This window comes from Gossypium arboreum, chromosome 10, assembly GCF_025698485.1.
Source record: "Gossypium arboreum isolate Shixiya-1 chromosome 10, ASM2569848v2, whole genome shotgun sequence".
Classification (NCBI taxonomy): domain Eukaryota; kingdom Viridiplantae; phylum Streptophyta; class Magnoliopsida; order Malvales; family Malvaceae; genus Gossypium; species Gossypium arboreum.
The window spans coordinates 5,003,740-5,027,108 of NC_069079.1; the positions used below are offsets into that span (position 1 = coordinate 5,003,740).

Genomic DNA, 23,369 nt, shown 5'->3' on the forward strand with positions numbered 1-23,369 from the left:
TAAATGAGTATGATATAAGCAAATTTAGGATGAAATTGACATGATTTTAGAATTGGCTTGAATGAAGTTTTAATGGATTGTTTTAATAATATTTGTGAAGTACCTATGAGAGAACATTGGTTAGGTCATTAAATTGATCATTTTGACATGTTTTAAAGGAATTTGATCGTGTTTAAAATTGATTGAATGAATGGTTTTTTGAGTTGCTTGGTGTTTAAATTTGCAGGGAAGGGTAAACATGATGTATAAGGCTTATTTCGAGTCCACACGGCTAACATATGGGCATATGGTTTGGCCGTGTATCCTTTGCAACTTTAAAATTTCAAAACAGAACGCTTAGGTAATTTCACATGGGCGTATGGTTTGGTCATGTGAGACACATGGCCTAGGACACGAGCATGCGGCTGGCCGTGTGACCTAAGTCAGAGAGCTACACGGGGTTGGACACAGCCTGAGGCACGAGTATGTCTAATGGCGACACGGACGTGTCCCTTGACCACACGGGCGTGTGACCCCTGCATTTAAGAAAAATTTGAAATTTTACGAAAAATTTCTGAAGTACCCGATTAAGTCCCGATTTATTTCTAACATGTGTTTTGAGCTTCGATGGCTCATAAAAGGGACAATATGATTGAGTTATAATTTTTTTGAGTAGATAATTATGTAATGTTTGTATTTAATCTGAAAAGTCTGATAATACTCCGTAACCCTGTTCCGACGACGGATAAGGGTTTAGGGGTGTTACATAATAAGTAAATTAAAAAAAATATATATAAAATTTATAATATATACCCTTTATAAAAAAATGTCACAGCATCTAAATAATATAATTTTTACCATATCATTGAAATTTTATTTTATTTTTATATTTTTATAATATATAACATTGAAAGATATATAAACTATATTCATATTTCTTGGTCATAAATTTTATCAACAAATATATTATAAAACTTTTATAATATGTAAAATATTTTATGTTAAATTTTTCATCATAACTTTAAAAATATTTTAGGATTTAAATAATATATTTTTGTTAGAACTTTATACAATACACAAATTATTTTTATAATATAATTATTTTATAATCATCCCAATCATTCATATGTGTTCATACTTATAATTTAATTTTTATAACTTGTATACATATATATATATATATATATATATATATATTTTAAATTGGATTTGGGTGTAATTACCAGACATGCCTCTCTTGTATAATTATTGTAACGACCCGATAGTCGGGTAATCAAAAAAGTGTATTTTCAGGTCTCCGTTTTGGACAAACGGATTCATAAATATTAAAAATATTTATGAAATTTATTGTGTGGTTAATTAGGTTTTGGATTAAATTGTGAAATAAATTATAAGTTTTGAAGTAATAGGGAGTAAATTGAAAGAAATTTGAAATTAGGGTTTATGGTGAAATTGAAAATTAAAATTTGTTTAAAGTGGAAATTGAATGAGATATGGAATTAATTTTGTAAGAAAAAGAGTTAGTTTTGATTTAAGGACTAAATTAGAATTTATGCAAAAGTTGAGTATAATTTAAATATTCAATGTGAAATTGTGTGTATTGATAAATTTTATTTGTTTCGATTTCCGTAGCTAACGTTGTGCTAGAGACTTCGGGTAAGAAAGAAAAGAATAAAGCTGACGAAGAGTTACTCGAGAAATTACGGTTTGTATTTCTATAATCTGAATTTAGTAATATTAATTATTGTATTTTGATTAATATGCATGGTAAGTGAAATAAGGTGAGTATTGATATTATGATATTGAATTGAATTGAATTGATTATGTGTTTAATTAAATTGAAATGAATGTTGTTTGAAATTAAAAAGTGATTTGAAACACTATTAACTGTATCAGGTTGAGTCGGATATAGTTGGCATGCTACATGATTGGAGTCGATGAGACACTTCTAGCTTAAATTTCTATCAATTTAAACTTTAATGTTTCAAAGTATTCAACATGAGCAACATTTAAAAATTCACTAACTTCTAAAATTTCAACATAAATCAAATAGTATTTTGTTGAAGGATTCTAAAAACATAAAAGTTTCAAGAAAAGAGACTAAATTGACTTACTAATTAAGCTTTGAACCTCAAAAACCCTAATTTTCCTTTTTTCTTTCTTTTTTTTCCCCTTTTCCCTGTTTCGTTTGCTATTCTGCTTCTTTTTCATTCTTTTTGTTTTATTTCTTTTACTTTATGTTATTATATTATTATATTATTATATTATATTATAATAATAATTATTACTTAAATAATAAGTAAATACATATATGTATTATAAATGTATGTATATATTTACTATACATATATTTTACAGTTACAACACACTTGTATTTATTTTTACTGTACAAGTGTTTCATATGATTTATTTACTAATTTAGTCCTTTCACTTTTCTTTTAATCTATAATTAAATTTTACACTTTATTCAATTTAATCCTTATACTTAATTAACCTTAATTCAAATTAATTCACCTAACAAAAACCTAATTAATCACACAATAAACTTCATAAATATTTTTAATAAATATTTATTAATCCGTTTGTCGAAAACGGAGACTTGAAAATACACTTTTCTGATTACCCGACTATCAGGTCGTTACAATTATAAACAACCATATCCAAATCAAACTATTAGTTGTCTTTCCAAATACTATTTAAGAAATTTAGGTAGTCTAAATCTTTTTGAGAATTCGTTTTGAAATTAGTAAAATTATATCATTTTTACAAAGTTGTCGAAAGTGGACGAAATTGGCTCGAATGGCTCGACCTGAAGGCTCATCTGAAAAGTGGGAGGGTTTGGGTAAAAATATAGGTCTGAAAAATTAGGTTGAACAAAAAAATAAGACCCATTTAGAAAATGGGCTGAGCTTCGGGTAAGGCTTTTTTGGGCTGCCTGGCCTGAATATGCAAAAAAAAGAAAGAGATTTTTTTTACTGTTTTCTTGTTTTTTTTTTCTTGTTTTTTTTTGGTACTATTTTACTACCATTTCACTATTATGTTGCTACTCTTATGTTGTTATTGTATAACTCTTATTTTATTGTTATTTTTGTTACTATTTGAGAGGCATTTGCTTGTTAAGTTACACATCTTAATGTTATTTAAGTTTACATATTATTTTTTAATTTATTTTCAATTTGTTGGGAAACATTTATTTTAATGTTTTTAGTATTATATTATTTTTAAACAATATATAAAAATTAATATGGATAGGTTGAGTCGGACACTCAAATTTTAGTATTTTTATTTGAATTGAACTTAAGTAAAATTTTAGGACTATTTTCGAGCAAGACTAGAACCTAAAAAACGGGCCTAAAATTTTAGTAGGGCCGATGGACAACTCTAACTCGAACTGATGAGTACATCAAATAGGAGCAAAGCAAAGCTAAAAAAAAAAAAAAACTATGTAATAATTTATTTAATTTTAACCCAACGAATTAATCCATATTCGATTTGATATTCAAATTGCAAAACACCATTTATTATATCCTCCTTGCCCTACCGTCCTATCTAAAAAAGAATTTGTATACTTGCTCCATTATAAATGCATGTATCCTTTTACTCAGAAAGTTATTTTTCCTATTAAAAGGAAAAATAGAACAATATGTATTTCCATATGGGGTACTAAAAAGGAAAATAGAAATGCTTTTTTATTTATTTTCATCATAATATTTTTATATGAAAATTGACAGAAAGAAGGAATGTTTATTACGTAGAATGTCTGCATTTTAAAACATCATTCTTGTTCAAATGCATATGTCTAAAATAGCACCCCCGCGAAGAAGCTCCTTCAATTCCTTGGATGGCTCCAATACCTGTTCATTACCGTTCACAAATTAAACAAACAAAAAGAACATAAAAGGATAATATTAATGCATGTGAAGCTGCCAAACCATAAAAGCATCATTGAAGTACCCGTAGTCGGAAGAACCGAACATGCCCATGTTATGTCCATTGTTTTCAAGGTTAAGTATGTATGAGCTTACCCATTGGTAACATGAAGAATCCTTGGTTCCATACTTGGAATCATTATGCTCAGATTCATTCTCCTTCAAGTTTGAAACAATGGAGTAATCTGAGTCTAGCTGAAGGAGCTTCTCACTTCCCTGCAACAACAACAAAGCCAAAATAATGGGTGAGCAGATGCCAATATTGTATGCTGATGAATTATATAAGCTTATGAATATCTCTAATCATATGTTTAAAACAGATTACGGTTTCATATAACTTTCTACTAGTGCCTACCTTGAAAGCCTGCCAATGTGAATAAGTTCGAAACAAGACCCAAAAGAATAGAACATTCGGCAGAGGTAGCACCTGTATGGAAGGAAATTTAGTGTGTTGAGACTAAGCCAAAGAGGTTTGGTTGCATAGTAAATGATGGGGGAAACAACACATACGTACAGTGAATGCCGTAGTCAGTGGAAGCAACGAAACCGAACCGTAATAGTATTTCCTGTGTATAACTGTACCCCTAAAAACATATAAACATTCTACACTTAATGTTCATGCTAAAATAATCGGTTTTGTATCTTCTAATCTGTCAATCGATCGATCGATTACCTCAAGGCTATATGTCGTAATCTTTGTCGCACAAGCCATGCATTTTAACTGCAAAACGTTGGAAGCATCAGGAACAAACGCGTAATCTGAAAAGCACATTGAACCAACGTAGTCCAATCCCTGCAAATATCCATATTTTCAGACACTAGACAACTGTAAAATAGTGTGCAATGTTACTTTTATGAGAGATAAAAACAGAACATGTTGCATTAGTAAAGAACAAGAAAAAGAACCTGCAAGGGTATGCAATCTAAACATTGGTAACATCCTTGGTTATAGATTTCAAGAAAATCTCAGATGGTTTAACTCGAGCTAACAGCCGCAACGCGAAACTACATACAATTGAACCAAAGAAAAACTTGATCAGCATAAACAAACGTCAATAAAAATCTTAAACAAACCAGATTTGGGTTTCAAGTACCCATGTAGCTTGTTTTTGAAACTACCCTCAGGTGCCTTTTCCAAACCAATCCCAGCCTTATTCATCTATAACAAAAACTATGTACGCATTAAAAGAAACACACACACAGGACATTTCACTTGCACGTTGAAGTCAATGTAAGGATGGAATAAAAGGGGTATTATTACCTTGTTCGAAACGAAATCAACAAGAAGTTCAGCATTGGCATTGAGGGGCTGCTTGGAATTGGATGACATTTTCTTCCAAAGCTCTTTCACAGTGGAAGGGGTGTTAGCTGCGGTGGATTTTGATGCATAATGGTCAATGGATCTGCTAAAGCACCAGTTTTTCCCTTTAATTGGGAACACTACCAATCTTGCCTTCACGATGATATATCTCTCTTTATATTGTTATTATAAACTATATATGCTTCAATACAAAAGCAACATAAAACAGATAAAAAGATGAGAACTTATGTTGTTTTGGGTATTGATTAATGTAAATGAAATGGCATAGAAAATGAAGCAAAGGGATCTGTATATCATAAAAAGTTTCCAACAAGAATGAAAACATATGCTTACAGATAGGCGTACGCTTCATTCAGTTCATTCATTGTTCTTAAAATGACATTTACATTAAGATTTAAGAAATCCTAATATCTCTCGTGTGAAAAATCAAACATTTTAAAGGAAAAAAAGACATGGTTTTGCCTGTAAACTATGAAAGACCGAGTCAAGAGGTCTGACTAGATGAAACGTTAATTAAAAAATAATATTATTAAATATCAAGTTTATTTTATTAAGTTGTAAGTTGATCAATTTTAGAGGAGATTTTTAATGTAAAAAGTGAAGGTATTATTGGTATGTATTTTCTTCATAAATATGGCCAATCATGTGAACAATGAATCAATTTACCTCCAAATGTTAATGGCAAATGAAGTAAAAGTTAAGACGAAAATTGCGCTTGAACTATATATTTAACGTCATATCCCTGGGCTTTATTTCATAAACATGGTTTCCTCAACTACTGAACTGATTGATGATGGTAATTTACAAAGTCAATAAAAGAATAAAGGTTTAGGGGGGGGGGGGTTAAATTCATGGAACACACTAAAGTAATCAATTAATTGCTCTTATGATACATTATCCTTTGCAAATAGACTATGTCAGGAGATTGCCATTTCTGCATATTCTTCACTCTTCACCTGAAATGAAATTTGGGTTTTCACCTTGGCATAAGTACTCATCACATATAGATGCCGTTCCCCAGTCTTTTCGGAGTCGTAAAATGTCCTCCGTGAAAGTCGAACCTGAGGCTCCGATGAACACACTCGCCATGGCACAGATGGTCTTATCCAGCATAGCTTCCACCTTCAATATCACAGAGCAAATTTAGATTGATCCAAGCAAAATAGCAATGATATGTATGCTAAGGCTACATGCAGTTCGGGGGCCTGTTCATTGATTCACAGAACTCTGAACTGTACTGAACAATAACGTAAATGAAATGCACTTCAGAAACTTCAAAAGCTTAGTTTGATGATTGAAGGCGAAGAAAATTAAGAACAAATTTGCACTTCTCAAAACCAACCACACTTTAATCATCGGCCAGTATAAACTAGAACGAGGGCAGGGGAAATGTGAGAGAACCTTAGTAAGAAATAGAAAATGAATAAAGTTGTTTCAAGCCACATTACGTGAGAATCAACTCCTATGGTTCTTCCTACTAACACTATAGTATCAAATTCTCACCTGAGAATCACCTTCAAGGCCATGTCTGTATAATAAGGCATCCCATTTTTCAGCTGAATTACGAGGAGGACGTTTAACCAGTGGTATAGTCTTTCCATTCAGCATGATCATTGATTGCAGCAAACCAGTTTCGCTCCCTGCTGCATCTGTTGAAAGGTATATAACTGGAGAGTTGGCCCTTTCAACCATCCGAGTAATGCAATCCGCAGCTTGAGGAATAGGGTAAAAGCAGCTTGGCTTTTTAGCATTGCTGGGGAATAAGCAAGAAATGTTAGTGGCATTCACACAAACCGACATCAATCATCATCGCAAAACACTTTCGACTCAAATTGAGATTCTCAATAATTATGAACAAACTCTCCCTCATGCTCTAGCAAATTTCCAACACTTCGAAATCAAAGCAAAATACGCCCAATGCCATCATTTTAATGTTTTGCTTTTTATTCTGTAGCGTAAAACTATGAAGGTTCCCGTCTTCCTAAGCAATAAATCACAACAAAATAGAAAAACATACCAGAACTTTAAGAAGCCGTGTCGCCGGAAATGAAGGGCGATAAAATTACTACCCAAGAACGTCTGAATGAACCGTTCAGCAGTCAACAAGATAAGTTTACTTGGCTCTATCAACGTCTTACACTTATGAGCAATCGGACCGCCTGGTTGCAACATCCAATCTCTATCCACATCGGCAAAATAAACATCCCCAATTGCAATCACATCATCATCAGACCCAAACTTCTCCTCCACATCCTTGACCGTCTTTCGACTCGGATTCTTAACATCCTCATTCTTCCAAGCAGCCTCCAATTTCCCCGTCGAAATTCCCAACGACTTCAACTTCTTCAAACGCTCTTCGTCCATGTAACACGGCTGCGGGGTCGAGAAATAGCAAATGAATTTGTCAATGTGAGCGTGATTCTTCTTCAATTTCATAAAATCCTCGAATGGTACAACAACTTTTTTACCAATACAATCGTTGATGTGCGCGATATCCAGAACCCGGTTGTACTGATAATCGAATCTCGAACTCGGAATCACCAATGCCCGATTCAAAATCGCCGCGAAAAACATATGTTTCTCTAAGCAAATCAAATGGTTACTCATCTGACCCGACAAGCAAATCGCGAACAAGAATTTATTCCGTCTGGGTTTCCATTCAATGGTTCTTCTTTCAGAAAATTTCTGGTCAACTTTTCTGCAACGGTGGAAACTGTAACCGGCAGAACTGGGATCCAAAGCGGTGCCGTTTTGAAGGATGTCTCCGGCTTTGTAAGGGGATAATAGAATTTGCTGGATGTGTTTGTTTAACGTGATCTGGGTGAGCAATGTGGCTTTGATATCATCAAATTGGACGGTCGTGATGTTATTAGAGTTAACCAAAGTGTGATTCCAGATAGAAAGAAGGGAACTTTGCTGCTGGTTCAACAAGTGAAGAGCTTGGAGTTGGGATTCTCTGATTTGACCCGACACCGTATTGAATTTAAAGGAGGAGATATCGGAAGTGAAGAGGGAGCGAATATCGGTGGAGAAGTAGATAAAGACGATGAGCAGAGGGAGCACAAGGGCGAAGAGATAACCTTTGTGGAAGGTGAGCTTGGAACGACGTCGCATTTGTGGTTCGAGCCCTTCGACATTGAAACCGGATCTTGTGGTGTCGTTTTGATAGGTTAAGTTTCGTCTGTCGTCGTCTTCGTCGGATGAATCTCGGTCCATTTTTTGCTAGTGAGTTAGTGAGCGAGTGAAGGAGTGAATGACCGAGTCGGTGACGATATAACTAGGGACTTAAGGAAATCCGGGGTTTCGGTGATTATTGGTTTACAATTTAGGGATTTGATAAAAAAAAATTGAGAAAATTTATCGTCTGTGGAGTTGGGGATGGCGAAGGTTGAGAAGGAAGAAACGGTCGGTGGAAAAAGACTCACTACCGGTCCGATCTGATATTTTCCTGCAAGGAAACGACCTCGTATTGTGCCCTCACACGTGAGAGATTGCCAAGTAGCGAACATGACAGCTGAGCAAACCCTCGATTTCGTAAGTGATTAAAATAAATTAAGGCATAATATTTAACATTTACGCATTTCTCATTCTTTTCTTATTTAAACCCTTCAAGAAGTTTAATTTTAATAAAAATACTAATTAAAATGTTAAAAATTTAAATATAATAATTTTATGATAATATATGTGTATTTTATATGATTATTTTAAATTTTAATGAAAATTTTATAATTTTTAAAATTTAAATTTTAGACTTTATAAATTATTTATTGAAATGTCAATTGGATTGTCATGCAGATTATTATGTAGATATTTTAAAAATTAATGCTTTAGTTAGCATTTTCAATAAAGAAAAATAATTTGACTCTTTTAAAAAATTAATGCTCAAACTTAGTTAAAAAATAAAGATTAAATTGACAAAAAATATAAATATTGAGAAATAAATTTATTATTATATCTAAATTAAATCATTATAAAATTTTGTAATTGAATAGATGGATTTAATTAATTTTAATATATATTATTTTTAAATACATTTAAAAATATAACAATTATATAAAATCATATAAAAAAAGTAATCAAAACTAAAAGAAAAAAAATCTTACTAGTGTTTTACTTTTCATTTCTCCTGTTTAAAAAAATTACAAAAACATAAGTGAGCAATTAGATGGATTAAGAATTAAGATGGTCAATTAATTGGTTAAGGTATAAAATTAGTGGATTAAATCGATTCTTTTAACCAAAACAACCAGTTGCTAATTGCTCTCCCAATGAAACAGTAAAATGGAAAGAAGGAAATAACAAAGAAGAACAAGCTTAGAGATTGAAGGGCAATACCCTTTTTGCTAATCTAAAATTAGAATCTAAAATAAATAAATAATTTAAGTACTGAAAAAGATCCATTAACAGAGATTTTGCAAATTGCAATCGTTAAAATATAGCTGGTAGCAGGAATCAAACTCCACAGCAAAGTACGTTGAAGAAGCTCTATATGAAGATCCGTTGTGTAGTTTATGATACTTATGAAGCTTCGTCAGTGACTTCAACAAGCCTACCACGGACCCATTTCTTAGTTACAGCGACTGCTTTAGACGGCACATCATCATTCTTCAGCTCAACTTTGGTTCCATTTAGCATGGGATTCTTCTCATGTTGGATCATCCCATTTGTTTCCAAATGGTTGAGTTGCTTAGATGAATCAGAGTTTATCAAACTTTCAAAGTTGAGAGTTGATATACTGTGATTATTCGAGCATGGAGAAGTAAGTTCTTTGGCGTTGTCACCATTCACTATCTTCGGGAAAATAAAGTCAGAGAAATTGTACTCTTCATGCTTAGTCCCATTTACTTCTTTCTGTTCTGCTTGGTCTGAACCACTGCTTTCTGATTGCATTTTGTTCTCAACATGGCTAACCGGTTCAGCCGAGTCAACAGAAATGTATCCACTATTCTCATCGGATGAAATGTGTCTGATCTCTATCGATTCAATTGACTGAATTGCTTCGGCTATAAGTTTTCTGGTTTCAATAAGGGAAGCTCGAGCAACATGGCTCTTCATTGCAGCGACCTCAAGGGCTTTTGCGGCCTTCTCAGCTTCAGCAATCAAAAGCCTGCAGTATCATATATGTAAGCATTGAGTTATCCAGAGAATTAGCAGCCTACTTTTCTCATTGGTACTTAGAATGCAGAAAAGTGATAATCCATGGGAATTCTTAAGGGGGATATCCATGAAGGTTCTAACAGATGTATGTTTGCTGAATGTAAGCAAATGCTAACCTTGCTCTTTCAACAGCTTCGGTTTTCTTTAATTCTTCTGCTGCTCTTTGTGCTCTTAAGTTCTTCAACATCTCGAGCTTGGAGCTTGCCATAGGATCCTTATAAAGTGGTTTATTTCTTCTTCGTATCCTTAACCGCTCAATTGGGCTTATAGTCTCACTACCAGAAGAATAGTTTTTATCACTAGCTTTCCTCTTTGGAGGGCTCTGCTTGGACTGTGTACCAGCCGCTGGCTTCCTCTTCGGTTTTCTTTCAGCCCTAGATGGAATGCCATGATATTTTGCCAAGCCAGAGCAAACTCTCTCGCGGTAATCCTATTCAGCATATAACAAGAAATGGAAAATCCACATTCAGACGCAAAGACATAAGGAAATCTTGTCAGCAATATCATCCATAAAGTGACATTTGTAGATGCCTATGATCAATGTCATAATTTTCACTGCTGATGGATAAAAAAGAAAAATTCAATCATGCAAGCACTTACAGGATCAGCCCATTTGGCAGCAATGGCTTCAGCAATTTTTCTTCTTTGTTCAGGGGATTTTGGTGCTCTCTTGCTACCTTTTGGTCTAGGCATCGATTTCCTTTGTTCGACACTTTCCAACCACTCCTTTGTCAACTGCTCATCTAGTATCTTGTAAGAATCCCACCGTAGCTCTTCCTCACCAAGATAACCTTTTCTAGATGCTTCAGCAATCAAGTTCATCCACTCAAAGTGGCAAGTTTCCTGCAGCATTAACTTCTCACGGCGCCTTTCCCATCCCATTCGCACTCCCTCTCCAATTTTTTCTCTTGTTTCTTTGCTACAGAATCATTATGAAACAGTCACTTCAGAATTAAAAAGGTAGAAAGAAAGGCCTATATAAATTAAAGAAGTTTGATATATCGTAGTTGAAAAACTTAAGAACAATGAAGCACCCACCTCTGAGCATGTCCTAGGTTAACCAACTTCATTTTGACCTGCATTTTGAAACAGAATTTGCATTCAATTGTTTGCTTTTCAGCTATTGTGCTTAAGTAGTTTCCACAATCCAAATTGCCATCATTCCATCATTTGCCCTAAGGGGGATTATGATGGAAAAAATAAAAGAATTACATTGACCAGTTAAGGATGAATTTATTGATTCAGATAGGAGAAAACGTTATTGATGTCATTAGTTTCACTCAATGTGTACATAAAACTCACAAAGTTCAGTCCCTGTAATAACAAAAGTTCTCTTACATGACATCACCTTAGGATTCTGCATTGCAAGCTTTGTTCTCTCCCTTATCCGTTGAAGGGTCTCTGCAGACAAAATATATATGTATTTGTGGTAGCATGGTAACAAGTCAACAATCCAATACATAAAAGTAGAAATCAGGATTAATGGAAATTACCTGCACTGTGCTTCCTGCCTTTGTTCCAAGGTGTGTTTCCTTTATTTGCTTTAGAAATCCTCATCCGTCTTAACTTTTCCCTCTCGTCCAACTCATCATCCGAGTCTCCGGTCTTCAAAAATTCATGCTGAGTTGGTGAAGGGCTTGAATCACCACCAAGCTGTGACTTATTATTATGTTCACCTTGTTTTGGAACTGAACACTTGGGTTCAAGGGTTGCAACAGCTTTAATCTGAAGTTTCCCACTTTGGTTTTCCAGGTGCCCTACATGAAAACTTATCCTCGTAGGCAATGGGGAGGATTTCCATGGATTTGATAAAACTTGAGCATGGATAACGGTTTGAGCCCTCACTGGAACCAGTGGACTTTGCAAGGAAGGTTGAGCAGTAGCAATATCTGTTTCAGGGCAACCAAGCATAATAAAGATGCTCACAGTTAATTTTAACAACACCAAGAATACCTAACACCCTAAACACAGAAATTTCATGAAATTAAACCACTTTTGTCTTCCAAAAGACGAATAAATACAAATTGAAGCTAAACATGCCAATCACAAAGCAAAACAGGAAAAAAATAAAGGACCTTCATCTGTTTCTTCTTTTTAAGTTTTCAAGGCAGTCAAACTCTGAACTAAATAAAAATAATGGCCATAATAAAAAGAGAAACCCAGTTACCTAGTAAAGCCATGGGAGCTCATTCAGCCTAAAGAATCGAAAACTCAGAACTTGGAACCTTATCTCAACAAAAATAATAACACAGTTGAGACGCCAGCATTTAATCAGCCCAAAAAAGAAAATTTCTTTGTTCTTTTCCTTTTCAGAATGCAGATAACATTAGAATAACATAAGAAATTTGAGATGCAGATGTTTATGAGGAACAAAGATGAACGTGAAGTAGATAGAGAGCCACACGGGGAAGTTCACAAGAGATTAAAGGGCCTGTTGTGAAAAGCCCCCATTGATATTAAAAGGCCTGGTTTTTTATGGGTTGGGTTACGTTCAGACCACCACTTCTTCAGCCTACAGTTAGTTTAAGCTTGCTTGTCTATTTCAATGAACATATCCATCTTATGATAGCAGACAAAATTTTATTAGGTGGAATTTTTTTATTAGACCCTGTATTTTGTGTAAGTTATGGATTTAGTACCTGTATTTTGATCAATTTTAGTCCCTTATCAAACGGTAGCATTTAAATTTGTTTGGTTAAATTTTACTATTAGCCCTGTATTATGCATAAAGTAGTAGATTTAGTCTATGTTCTTTAATTGGTTCATTCTTATTTCATACTCGTTATATTTTTAGAATTTCCAAATTTCAGTCATAACATAAACAACTTTGTTAAATCTATTAACTGATTTTTTTTTTTTGTAATATATGAAAATAGCAAGTTGACATGCATGACATTATATTTGTAATAATATGTTCAGCATATCAAATTTTGAAAGAAAAAAAAAACTTTGCATGAATTTAATAACTATCATATGGTCATGATTAAGGCTCCGTTTGTTTCACTGAAAATGACTTCTGGAAAATGATTTACTTTTCTAGAAAAGCTAATATTTTCTGGTGTTTAGATGAATGTGTAAAATATTTTACATTGTTTGGTAGATTTTTTAAAATATTTCATAAAAGTTGTTTTCAATTAAACAAACATACATTTAAGATTTTCTTATTTTTCATTGTTTAATTGAATTTATTTTTATCTATAATTTTATATTTTAGATTATTTTTCATATATTAAAAATAATATGTTAAATTCAGATTCATTACCACGTCATTTTTAATTAAATGACTATTAAGTGAGTATTTTTATTTAAAATGTGACATCAACAAAATTGACCAAAAATTAACAATGTCAACAATTGGACTTGATTTTCAAATTTGAAAAGTAAAGGGACTAAATTCTTGAAAATAAAAGTATAAAGACTAAATTATAAATCATGAAGTGTACATAGACTTATGACATATTTTAACCTTTATACTACAAAACATTTATCATTAATATATTTATAATTGTAATAAATATTTAATATTAAAATATTAATATTGAATATTTTCAATAATATGTGAACAATATTATTTAAAATTATTATTTAAATTTTATTATTAAAATAAAATTAAAATATTAAATAATTTATTAAATAATAAATTATATTTATTATATTAATAATTTATTATATGATTAAATATAAATAATTAAATATGTATGTTTAATAATATTGAAAAATATAATATTTTAAATATTTTAAAATTAAAAATAAAATTATTATTAATACAACAATATTAAGCTTAATTTAAGTTAATTTTTATAAAAAATAAAATTATCTATAGATGAGCTCTTTTCCGGAAAATGATTTACCCTTTTCAAAAATCATTTTGCTAGGAAAATAATTTATTTTACCTTGATCTTTAAGTCATTTTCCGTTGACCAAACTATTTTTTGTGAAACAAACACAGGAAAATGCAGAAAATATTTTTTATAAAACCTTTTACATATAAACAAACGGATCCTAAAAGTTAAATTTTTTAAAAAGTACAGAGACTGAAAATGATCAATTTTATAGAGTCTAAATTCACAACTTACTCACAATACAAGGACTAATAGCAGAATTAACCAATTTTATAATGTCAAAAGCCATTCAACTAGTTTAAGATTACGGTCACAATTACGTAACAGGCACTTGCAGTCGCCAGAGGAGTGGGCACGGCAGCATTGAGTAAAATATTTCCCCACAATTTTCCCGCCCTCCTTACCAGTCCAAGAAATAGAATCGCAACATATGACTCAAAACCTTTCATTTTCCTATATAATATATATATCCAAGAAGGTCTCAGTAACCTTGATTATCATGGCTTTCCTGGTCGTCAGCTGCATCCACGTTTATGACAAATGGTTCGCAAGTACTGGAAACAGGCATGAATTAGTTGAATATTGCGTGGTGTGCCTTAGCATGCATGGTCTCCAATGGGGAAGAACTCAGGTGGCTGCCAATGTGTCACCATTGTTTTCATGCTCACTGCATTGATGCATGGCTTGAAGTTAGTCCAACTTGCCCTATTTGCAGGGTTAACGTTGCCCCTTACCGGAGCTTTATCATTTCTTCCATGGTTTCTTTAACTAAAAGAGTCGGGGAATCGATTGAAAACCCACTTTCATCGGAGCTTACAGAGGCATTTTGTGAGAGTTTTGGCTTTCTTTAATGAAGTTAGCATAGCCTAGCAGCCTGTTATTCCATTCTTTGCTGGGTTCTTCTTTGAGAGAACGGCAGCGCAATTACCCTGACTGTATATATGGCACGCTGTCTTAAATTTGATTCAAATCATAAATCGTAGATTTTTTACTAATATTGGTTGAAAAAAATATGTAAAATGTATATTCTAAAATAAAATAAATATTGTATTTTAATTTTTCCCTAATTGAATTCGCATTTAGTTAATTCCTGATATCATTCAACCAAAATATCTTTATGTGTACAAAGCCCACGTAGTTAGGAATAGCTTAGGAGGCAATACTATAACACTATCGTTATAAACTTCATCAAAAATAATAATTAATTATAACATCGATTCTAATCTTATTTGATGATCTCATCTTCATAAGCTTATCAACCATATGATAGTGCCATCTAGCGCACTCTTCAAGCTAAAAAGTCAAATCTAGCTCACACCCTAAATCCGACATTGAACTCAAAAAAGAAAACATTATGAAAAGAGAGTCCACTCTATTGTTCCAGGTCTTAGTCAATGGGACCTGCTTTCACCATACTTGTTTATATTGTGTACTGAAGGTCTTAGCTATCTGTTGCACCAAGCTGAAGAAAATGGGAATTTGCATGGGATTTATTTGTTGTTTGCTTATGACAGTTTTATTTTTTCAAGCGTTTGAGGCTGAGGCTGAAGTGGTTAAAAATATTTTACTCCGGCCGGTATGAGGTTGTTTCTGGGCGAACCATTAATTTTCTGAAATCCGGTATTATGCTTAGTTCTAACACTAACAACATGAGCGAATCCATGTCTCAGCTGTTCTTGGTGTAACCGAACCTCTTAATCATGGGAGATTATTTAGGATTGTCATCTCTTATTGGTTGGAATAAAAACCAAGTCTTCTCGTTTATTAAGGAATGGTTGTCTAAGCGCATCCTTAATTGGAAGAACAAGTTGCTTTCAAGGGTTGGGAAGGAAGTGGTGAATAAAACGGTGGCTCAAGCTATCCCTGTTTATAGTATGAGTGTCTTTCTTCTTCCTTATAATTCATCCGACGATCTGCAAAAAATGATGAATTCTTTCTAGTGAGTTCTTAGGGTGGTCGTAGGAGGATTCATTGGGCATCTTGAGATAGGCTCTGTGTTCTGAAGAAATATGGTGGTTTGGGGTTTCGTAATCTATTTTGTTTTAATTTGGCGCTACTTGCTAAGCAAGGATGGCGATTCCTTACTTCGCCCGAGTCTCTTTCATGTAAGGTTCTCAAAGCTAGATACTGTTCGGATAGTGACTTTCTTGATTCGACGGAGGGTTCGGCTCTCTCTTTTATTTGGAAGAGTATTACAAGGCAAAGGTGGTGCTTCTTAAAGATATTAGGTGGCGAATTGGTAAAGGGAACTTGAGAAACGTTTTCAATATTGATCCATGGATTAATGATGGTGAAAACTTTTATGTTGACACTACTCCTCTTGAAGGGTGTGAAAATATGCAAGTTTGTTATTTAATTCACTCTAATGAAGGGTATGATCCATGATGCTAAGCGAATTCTTGCTATGCCTTTAAGCAGGTTCCCTATCGACAACAGTTTTATGTGGCAATTTACCACAAATGATCGCTTTTCTGTCAAGTCAGGTTACCAAGTTGCTCTTTGGAACCAATCTTTGCCCTCGAAGATAAAAGAATACCTATGGAGATTGTTACGTGGTTTTATTCCTTGTAATAACAATCTTTTGACTCGTGGAAGTACTATTGATCCTATTTGTCTTAGATGTCGTCAAGCCAACAAAGATTTGAAGCATATTCTTTGTCACTGCCTTTTTACAACCATTGTCTAGCAAGAAGTTGGGCTAGCATCTATTCACGATTCGGTTGAAGAGTTTGTTGCTCATATGTTGATTGACCAAAAAGATGATTTGAGGAGGCGTGTGCTTGGGATACTGTGGGGTATTTGGTATAGCTGGAATGTACTGGTTTGGAAGCCTATCTCTCAGTCGGTTCTGTATCCGAGGGTTGAGGGAGGTGATGTTTGTTGAAGGAAGCCGATTATTGGGATGCTCAACTGTAATGTCGATGGTACTATTTTTGTTGATAGCGGACTTGTGGGATGGGCGGCTGTTGTGCGCAATGATGCAGGAGGCTTTGTGATGTGTATTTCGAGTTTCATGAAAATTTTGGTTGTGCGCGAGTCTTTTTTTGGCTTAGATCGTTGTACTCGGGTAGTGTTATCATTGAAACCAATAGCCAATTTGACAAGTGTTCTGTTTGAGGCATGTAAATGCTTCGGATTCAGGATTATTACTAAAAGATTATATTAGTATTGCCTCATATTTTCAATCTTTCAACTTTTATTGGATTAGTCGGGATGCTAATAACATCGCTCATTGGTAAGGGTGGCTTTGTAACCATCATGTTTGCCCCTCCTCTATTTGCTTAGAGATTAGCTAATACGGATGTTAATTAGGAGAGTTTGGCTTTGGACACTTCTCTTGTTTTGTTTTCACCTTTATTGTTTTGTCCTATTTTAACTTAATGATGTTATCTTTTCACTCATTAAAACTTTAATTTTAGTTAGAAAGTAACTCAACAAAATAGTAAACAAACTAAAATTTAAAAAGTTAACTTCTTCCAAAAATTGTTATGAAATATTTTATAATTACATTCTCAAACATTGAGGTTATATCAGTAAGGTCTTTCAATTACTAAAATTGTTAAATTAGTTGTTAAATGAGACATTAGATCTTATATAGTATAGGTTAAATGTAAAAATTTAAATAAAAATAAGTATTATAAAATCTTAATTTTGAGATTTTTGAAACTTTTACAAAAGGTTTATCAATTGTTACAAAGGGTTAAACCCTCTCTCTTTTAAGGATTACAACTACTAAATCAAATCGACACACTAAACATATTTAAGTTCAACATGTATTAAAGTATAATTTAATAAATCTTAAAGTTTAGTTAAACATAATTTATTTTGGTGAATTATAATAATAAGGTAAAATTTGAACAATCAATGTAACTAGTATGACTTGAACTCAAGATACATCTAGGCGATGAACACACTTAACCATCAAGTCATCACATAAGGTTATTAGTAATAATTTATTTTTATGTTAAGAACACGTTTTATTTCTATTTTTTATTAATTAATTAGTCCATGTATCGGGATTATATTACAAAAGATTTTATTTAACTAAACCCGAGTTAATTAACTCGTTTAAATCACAATACAAATTTGTAATTCGGGTTACATCTTTCTATCAAAGATTTTTTTACAATAATTTCTCATTGGTTTTTAAACACGATAATTTTCATATTAAAACTTACAAATTAAAATACAAAACCCAATAATAATTTAATCATAAAAACAAATATATCATATGTTAAAATTTTTGTACTAATAAAAATGCCATTGAATAGCTTCTAAGCCACTATAATATTTGGAATTCATTACTGAAGTTTGAAACTTCATCATACAAATTAAAAGGCCTGTTTATTTGGTGGGTTGGATTAGATTCGTACTCTCACTTTTTCAGCCCACAGTTTTTATTCGAAAACAAACCTTGTGTAAAAGGCTCATGGACAGTATTAAAAAAGAGTTAATATATTATTTAGTATTTCAGCTTGATTTTAATATTCAATTTGGTACCTAAACTTTACTTTAATGTTTATTTTGGTGCCTTGGTATTAAAAACATAAGTACTTAATTGAAAAAAAAGCTACAAAATTAAACATTGAAGCTAAATTTAAGAACCAAATTAAATATTAAAGGAAATTTCAGATATCAAATTGTATATTAACCCGTATTAAAAGTTATTACATTAAATTTATTCTCAATTTTTATCTGAAATCAAATAATTTAAACCAAAAAATCCAAAAAAAAAAAAAAAACTTGAACATCATCAGAAAAAAATAAAATATTGCTTGTTAAAAGTGAAAGTTAACCTTAAGCAATAACATTTGCTTGTTTCTTTGAATGAACATCTATCCTTATCGTTGATAGCAGACAAAATTATAATACGTCAAAACCAAGAATAAACATAAATCTTCAACGAGTTTAAGATTGGGGTCACAAGTTTTCCCGCTCATCATCTTCCGTTTCCAAGTTCCAATTAGTTGCCTTAACGTATCGGGCACTTGCCACTACAGTTGACACGGCAGTAATGAGCAGCTCCACCCTCCTGCCTTAATTACCAGTCCATGAAATACAACCATAAAACTTGATTCAAACCTTTCATATTTTCAATTTCAGAACAACCCATTGAAGCAAATTGGCTTGAATTTGAAGCAGATGCTGTCAGTAATCTTGGTTTTCATGGCTTTGCTCGTCGTCAGCTGCCTGCATGTGTATAACAACTGGTTCGGAAGTACTGGGAACAGCCATGGAGTTGAATATTGCGTAGTGTGCCTTAGCAAGGTTTCCAAGGGGGAAAAGCTCCGGTGGCTAAGGTGTCGCCATTGTTTTCATGTTCACTGTATCGATGCATGGCTTAAAGTTGGTAAAACTTGCCCTATTTGCAGGGTTAATGTTGCCCCTCAACGGAACTTTATCATTTCTTCCATCGTTTCTTTAGCTAAAAGAGTCGGGCAATGGATTGAAAACCCACTTTCGTCTGAGCTTACAGTGGCATTTTGTGAGAGTTTTGGCTTTATGTAATGATGTTAATTAGCTTAAGTCTAGCAGCCTGCAAACCCTGATTTCATTCTTTAATGGGTTGTTCTAAGACAGAAATATGGTAGGGCAATTAGCCTGACTATATACATACATATTCTTTTTATTCATCGTTTGATTTTGCTTACAAATTACAATCAGCTAGACTGTAAGAAGCATTCTTTTTACAAGGCAAAAATCTATTTTTAACTACTTAATATCTTTGAAGATCTCTCAAATCCCCCCATTGTTCATTGTTCTTACCAACAGAACCATATTTGTAAGTTAAATATTACAAATACAAAATAAGATTCTTTATTTTCTTCATGGTGTAAAATGGAGGGTTTTCAACCTCAAAACATGAAAAGCTTAAGAGTAATCTCAACTTAGAGTAAAAATCCGGCCTGAGATCTTATGCCTATGTTTTTCTATATAATTAACTTTCTCAAAAGCCTAAAAGGATGGTAATCAATGCTCACAGTTCAAGCACCACATTTATTTATGTTAGCGGCTGGCCATTATGAGGTTGAAAATAATTCTTTGTTCATCATTTTGTCTAATCCCCCCTCTCTTTTTCAGTACACTGCACAGTTCAACACTTAAAAGCCCGAAATTGTGGTAAAATCATGCGAGCAACTACATTGTTTCAATTTCACAACATTGGTCGGTTAATTGCATGCAAAAAGGTCACTCTGCGTATATTAAAAAAAATCGAGTTTAGCTATAGAAAATATGATTAAGCCTATTAATTCAAGCTTACAATATATTATGGTAATGTGAAGAGTAAAGTATGAACAGTCAAAAACTGAATGATTTCTTAGAGTTCCCATTTCTTAGAGTACCCAAGAGGCGCCATGATTGCTTTAGCTATTATTACACTATTCTCAATAAGGGACGACGAAAGCAATGTTACACCGCATTAACGGTGGAAAAAATGGTATGCAATTATGCAAGCAAGATTGTATATTTTTGTAGTAATTTACGTCAGCTTTAATTTGAATGCCAACCAAAAGCATGTTAGATATAATTTCATTTGATGTGGTCTGTAATTGTAGCGACCAAAAAGTAGGAAAATTCTTAATGCAAAACCATATATTTATAAATTTTAATATTGACTAAATTAGGTTTTCTTTTTAAAATTAGAGAAAATTAATTTTAAAAGTGAGTAATTAAAAATAATTAATCTCAATGCTAATGTTCTATTGTACATTTTTTTATTTGCATAATAATAAATTTAGTCCTCAAATTTTATACATTCGGTCAATTTGTTATTGATTTAATAAGTTTAGCCTACAACATTTACAAATCCTGTCAATTTGGTATTTGATAACTCTAATATCTTAGAGTTATTTGTTCTTTATTTTAGTAGGATTTTAGGATTTTTAGTTATTTTATAATTTAATTTTATTAGATTTTAGGAATTCTATTTCATTCATGTTTTAAGTTAAGTATATATATATATAGTGTTAAATTGAATTAATTTTTATGTGTTCTTATTCAATATAGGCCCGACAAAGCATGAGAAAGAATAGCTTAATATAAGTAGATTTTCGTTCCAATGAAGAATATCTCCACCCTAGCGAAAGTAAATAGACAAATTTCTGCTCCAACGGAATGACATATATACTCGATAGTTTTTTAAAAGTTACAATTTTTAGGGGTTAGAAACTTTAAAAGAGGAGAAAAAAGGGGAAGAGCTGTCCAAGCTTTCACGCATCAAGAATCAACAGATTTCAACTAGAAGGCGAAGCTTCTCCATTGTTTTTCTTATGTTTGGTTATTATTTTAATTTTAAGATATTTCTCAAATTCTCTATGAACTAAATCTCTTTTTTAGGGTTACAATGGATTTCATGCTGAATTAATTGAATAGTATCTATTTTCATCTCTTTTTATTATTAATAGATTTTCGATTATTTATTTGTTCTTGTTCTTCTTTGATAATAGTCTGGCCAACTATTAGTTTGAAAAAACCTAAAGACATTGAAAGAAGACTTTTCGTTTTAGGTCTAGAATAAATAGCTCTTGGTTTTAATTAGATGAGTCAATTCGTGTTTCGTGATTAGGATACAAACTTACATGCTTATCTTTTTTTTTTTTTGAAAGAAACTTACATGCTTATCTTAGGTAGTCATAATTGGGGTTATTCTTAATCAATCTGGTCTACATTATTGACATAGGAATATAGCTCAATAGTTAGATTAAATTAGTTCTTTAATTGCTCGGAAGAGAATTAAGGAAATTTTAGGTCCCAGGTTAGTAATAAATCTATTAGGATAAATTGGGTGGAGATAGATCAATTAGCTAACGCATTTGATGAAATTGCAATACTAGGGTTTTACTATTAATTTTTATTTGCTTTAATTTGCATTGATTATTTTTATTTACTTTTAAATTAGTAGAAAATTGTATTCTCAATTAATTTGGATAGGTTATTAGAGTAATATTTGGTGATTGGTGTTTTGATTAGTAATAGCTCTATGTAGGATCAATATTTTATACTACTTGAAACAATACGTATACTTGCATACACGATTTTCGATCAACAAGTTTTTGGCGTCGTTGTCGAATAGCCAATTGTTAATTTTGTTAACATCAATTTAATTACTTTTTGCTTAACTTAAATTTATTTTTTGTTTTATTTTTAGATACCTTTGACTTTTGTATATGCAGAAGTTAAAATCTAGATTATCTACCACTTGATTTGGAGATTGAATCAACTTTACAAAGACTCAAATGTTTAAGGATCAATTCTGAGGTTGAACATAAAGAGTCAATAATGGCAAATCCTAATAGGAATAACAATGTTAATGAGTAGAATAATGTACGAGTTCCTTCTGTTGTCCCTATTGCATCTAAGTGTATCAGAGACTATGCCATCCCGCATGCCAAAGGGCTTCGTACTAGTGTCACGGGGCTATACCTTTCGTCTCACAATCCGTGCGGCCTTAGGCGATTTGCTCGTCCAAACTCGCCCAAGTCAGCCTTTACTCGAATGAGGGTTCTTTAAGAACTCCTCCAAGGCACCAACTCGTACAGCGGAAGCAAACTTATGCCAAAAGAAGCTTAAAAGAACAACAGAAAGATACGCTCGCAAAGTATTTGAGTAAATGCTCTTTATTCTCTTATTCACAAAGAATAATGAAACAATGAATGGAGTGTACAAATGAGGGGGAGGCTCTCTATTTATACTTGAGCTCCCCCAAAACTGACGGTCAAGATACAATTACATCGACGGACGAGATTAACCAATCCCATGATTTAAGGGATTTTACAAGATATTGCCAAATCAAATCCTATTTAATCTTACAAGATATGATTCTCTCTATCTTTGAAGATTAGTTACCATAGTTGCCTAAGTTGCCATATCTTCGCTATCGGGCCAACCAAGCTTCAATTTGACAGGCTTCTCTATCAGTTCCTTGAATCGGGCCAGCTCTCGTGGGCTAAATGATCCCCATCTTATCGACAGACCTCCATGGGGCGCATCTTGTGCCATGGTTACGGGCCTTGCACTCTGACCCGTGACATTCTCCCCCACTCATTCTCGCAACACCCTCGTTGCGACTTTCGAATGGCACTGACTTGATTCACCTTGGATCCCTCTCGTTGCCTTGGCTTCCTCCCGACTCGCTTCCTA

General features: G+C 32.8%; 2 protein-coding genes and 1 pseudogene across 2 annotated transcripts; all 3 read right to left on the minus strand.

The window, feature by feature from the left end:
* Positions 1-3,764: 3,764 nt before the first annotated feature.
* On the minus strand, positions 3,765-5,581 carry LOC108488089 (uncharacterized; annotated as a pseudogene).
* A 345-nt stretch (positions 5,582-5,926) lies between these two features.
* LOC108487184 (O-fucosyltransferase 36) lies at positions 5,927-8,784 on the minus strand. Its single transcript, XM_017791452.2, has 3 exons — positions 7,247-8,784; positions 6,733-6,982; positions 5,927-6,351 (listed from the first exon to the last, which is right to left on the minus strand). The coding sequence occupies exons 1-3, from the start codon at positions 8,443-8,445 to the stop codon at positions 6,175-6,177; spliced, it is 1,626 nt and encodes a 541-aa protein (XP_017646941.1). The 5' UTR covers positions 8,446-8,784; the 3' UTR covers positions 5,927-6,174.
* A 759-nt stretch (positions 8,785-9,543) lies between these two features.
* On the minus strand, positions 9,544-12,829 carry LOC108486985 (uncharacterized). Its single transcript, XM_017791159.2, has 7 exons — positions 12,554-12,829; positions 11,880-12,275; positions 11,735-11,787; positions 11,425-11,462; positions 10,987-11,305; positions 10,503-10,816; positions 9,544-10,336 (listed from the first exon to the last, which is right to left on the minus strand). The coding sequence occupies exons 1-7, from the start codon at positions 12,564-12,566 to the stop codon at positions 9,748-9,750; spliced, it is 1,722 nt and encodes a 573-aa protein (XP_017646648.1). The 5' UTR covers positions 12,567-12,829; the 3' UTR covers positions 9,544-9,747.
* Positions 12,830-23,369: the final 10,540 nt, after the last annotated feature.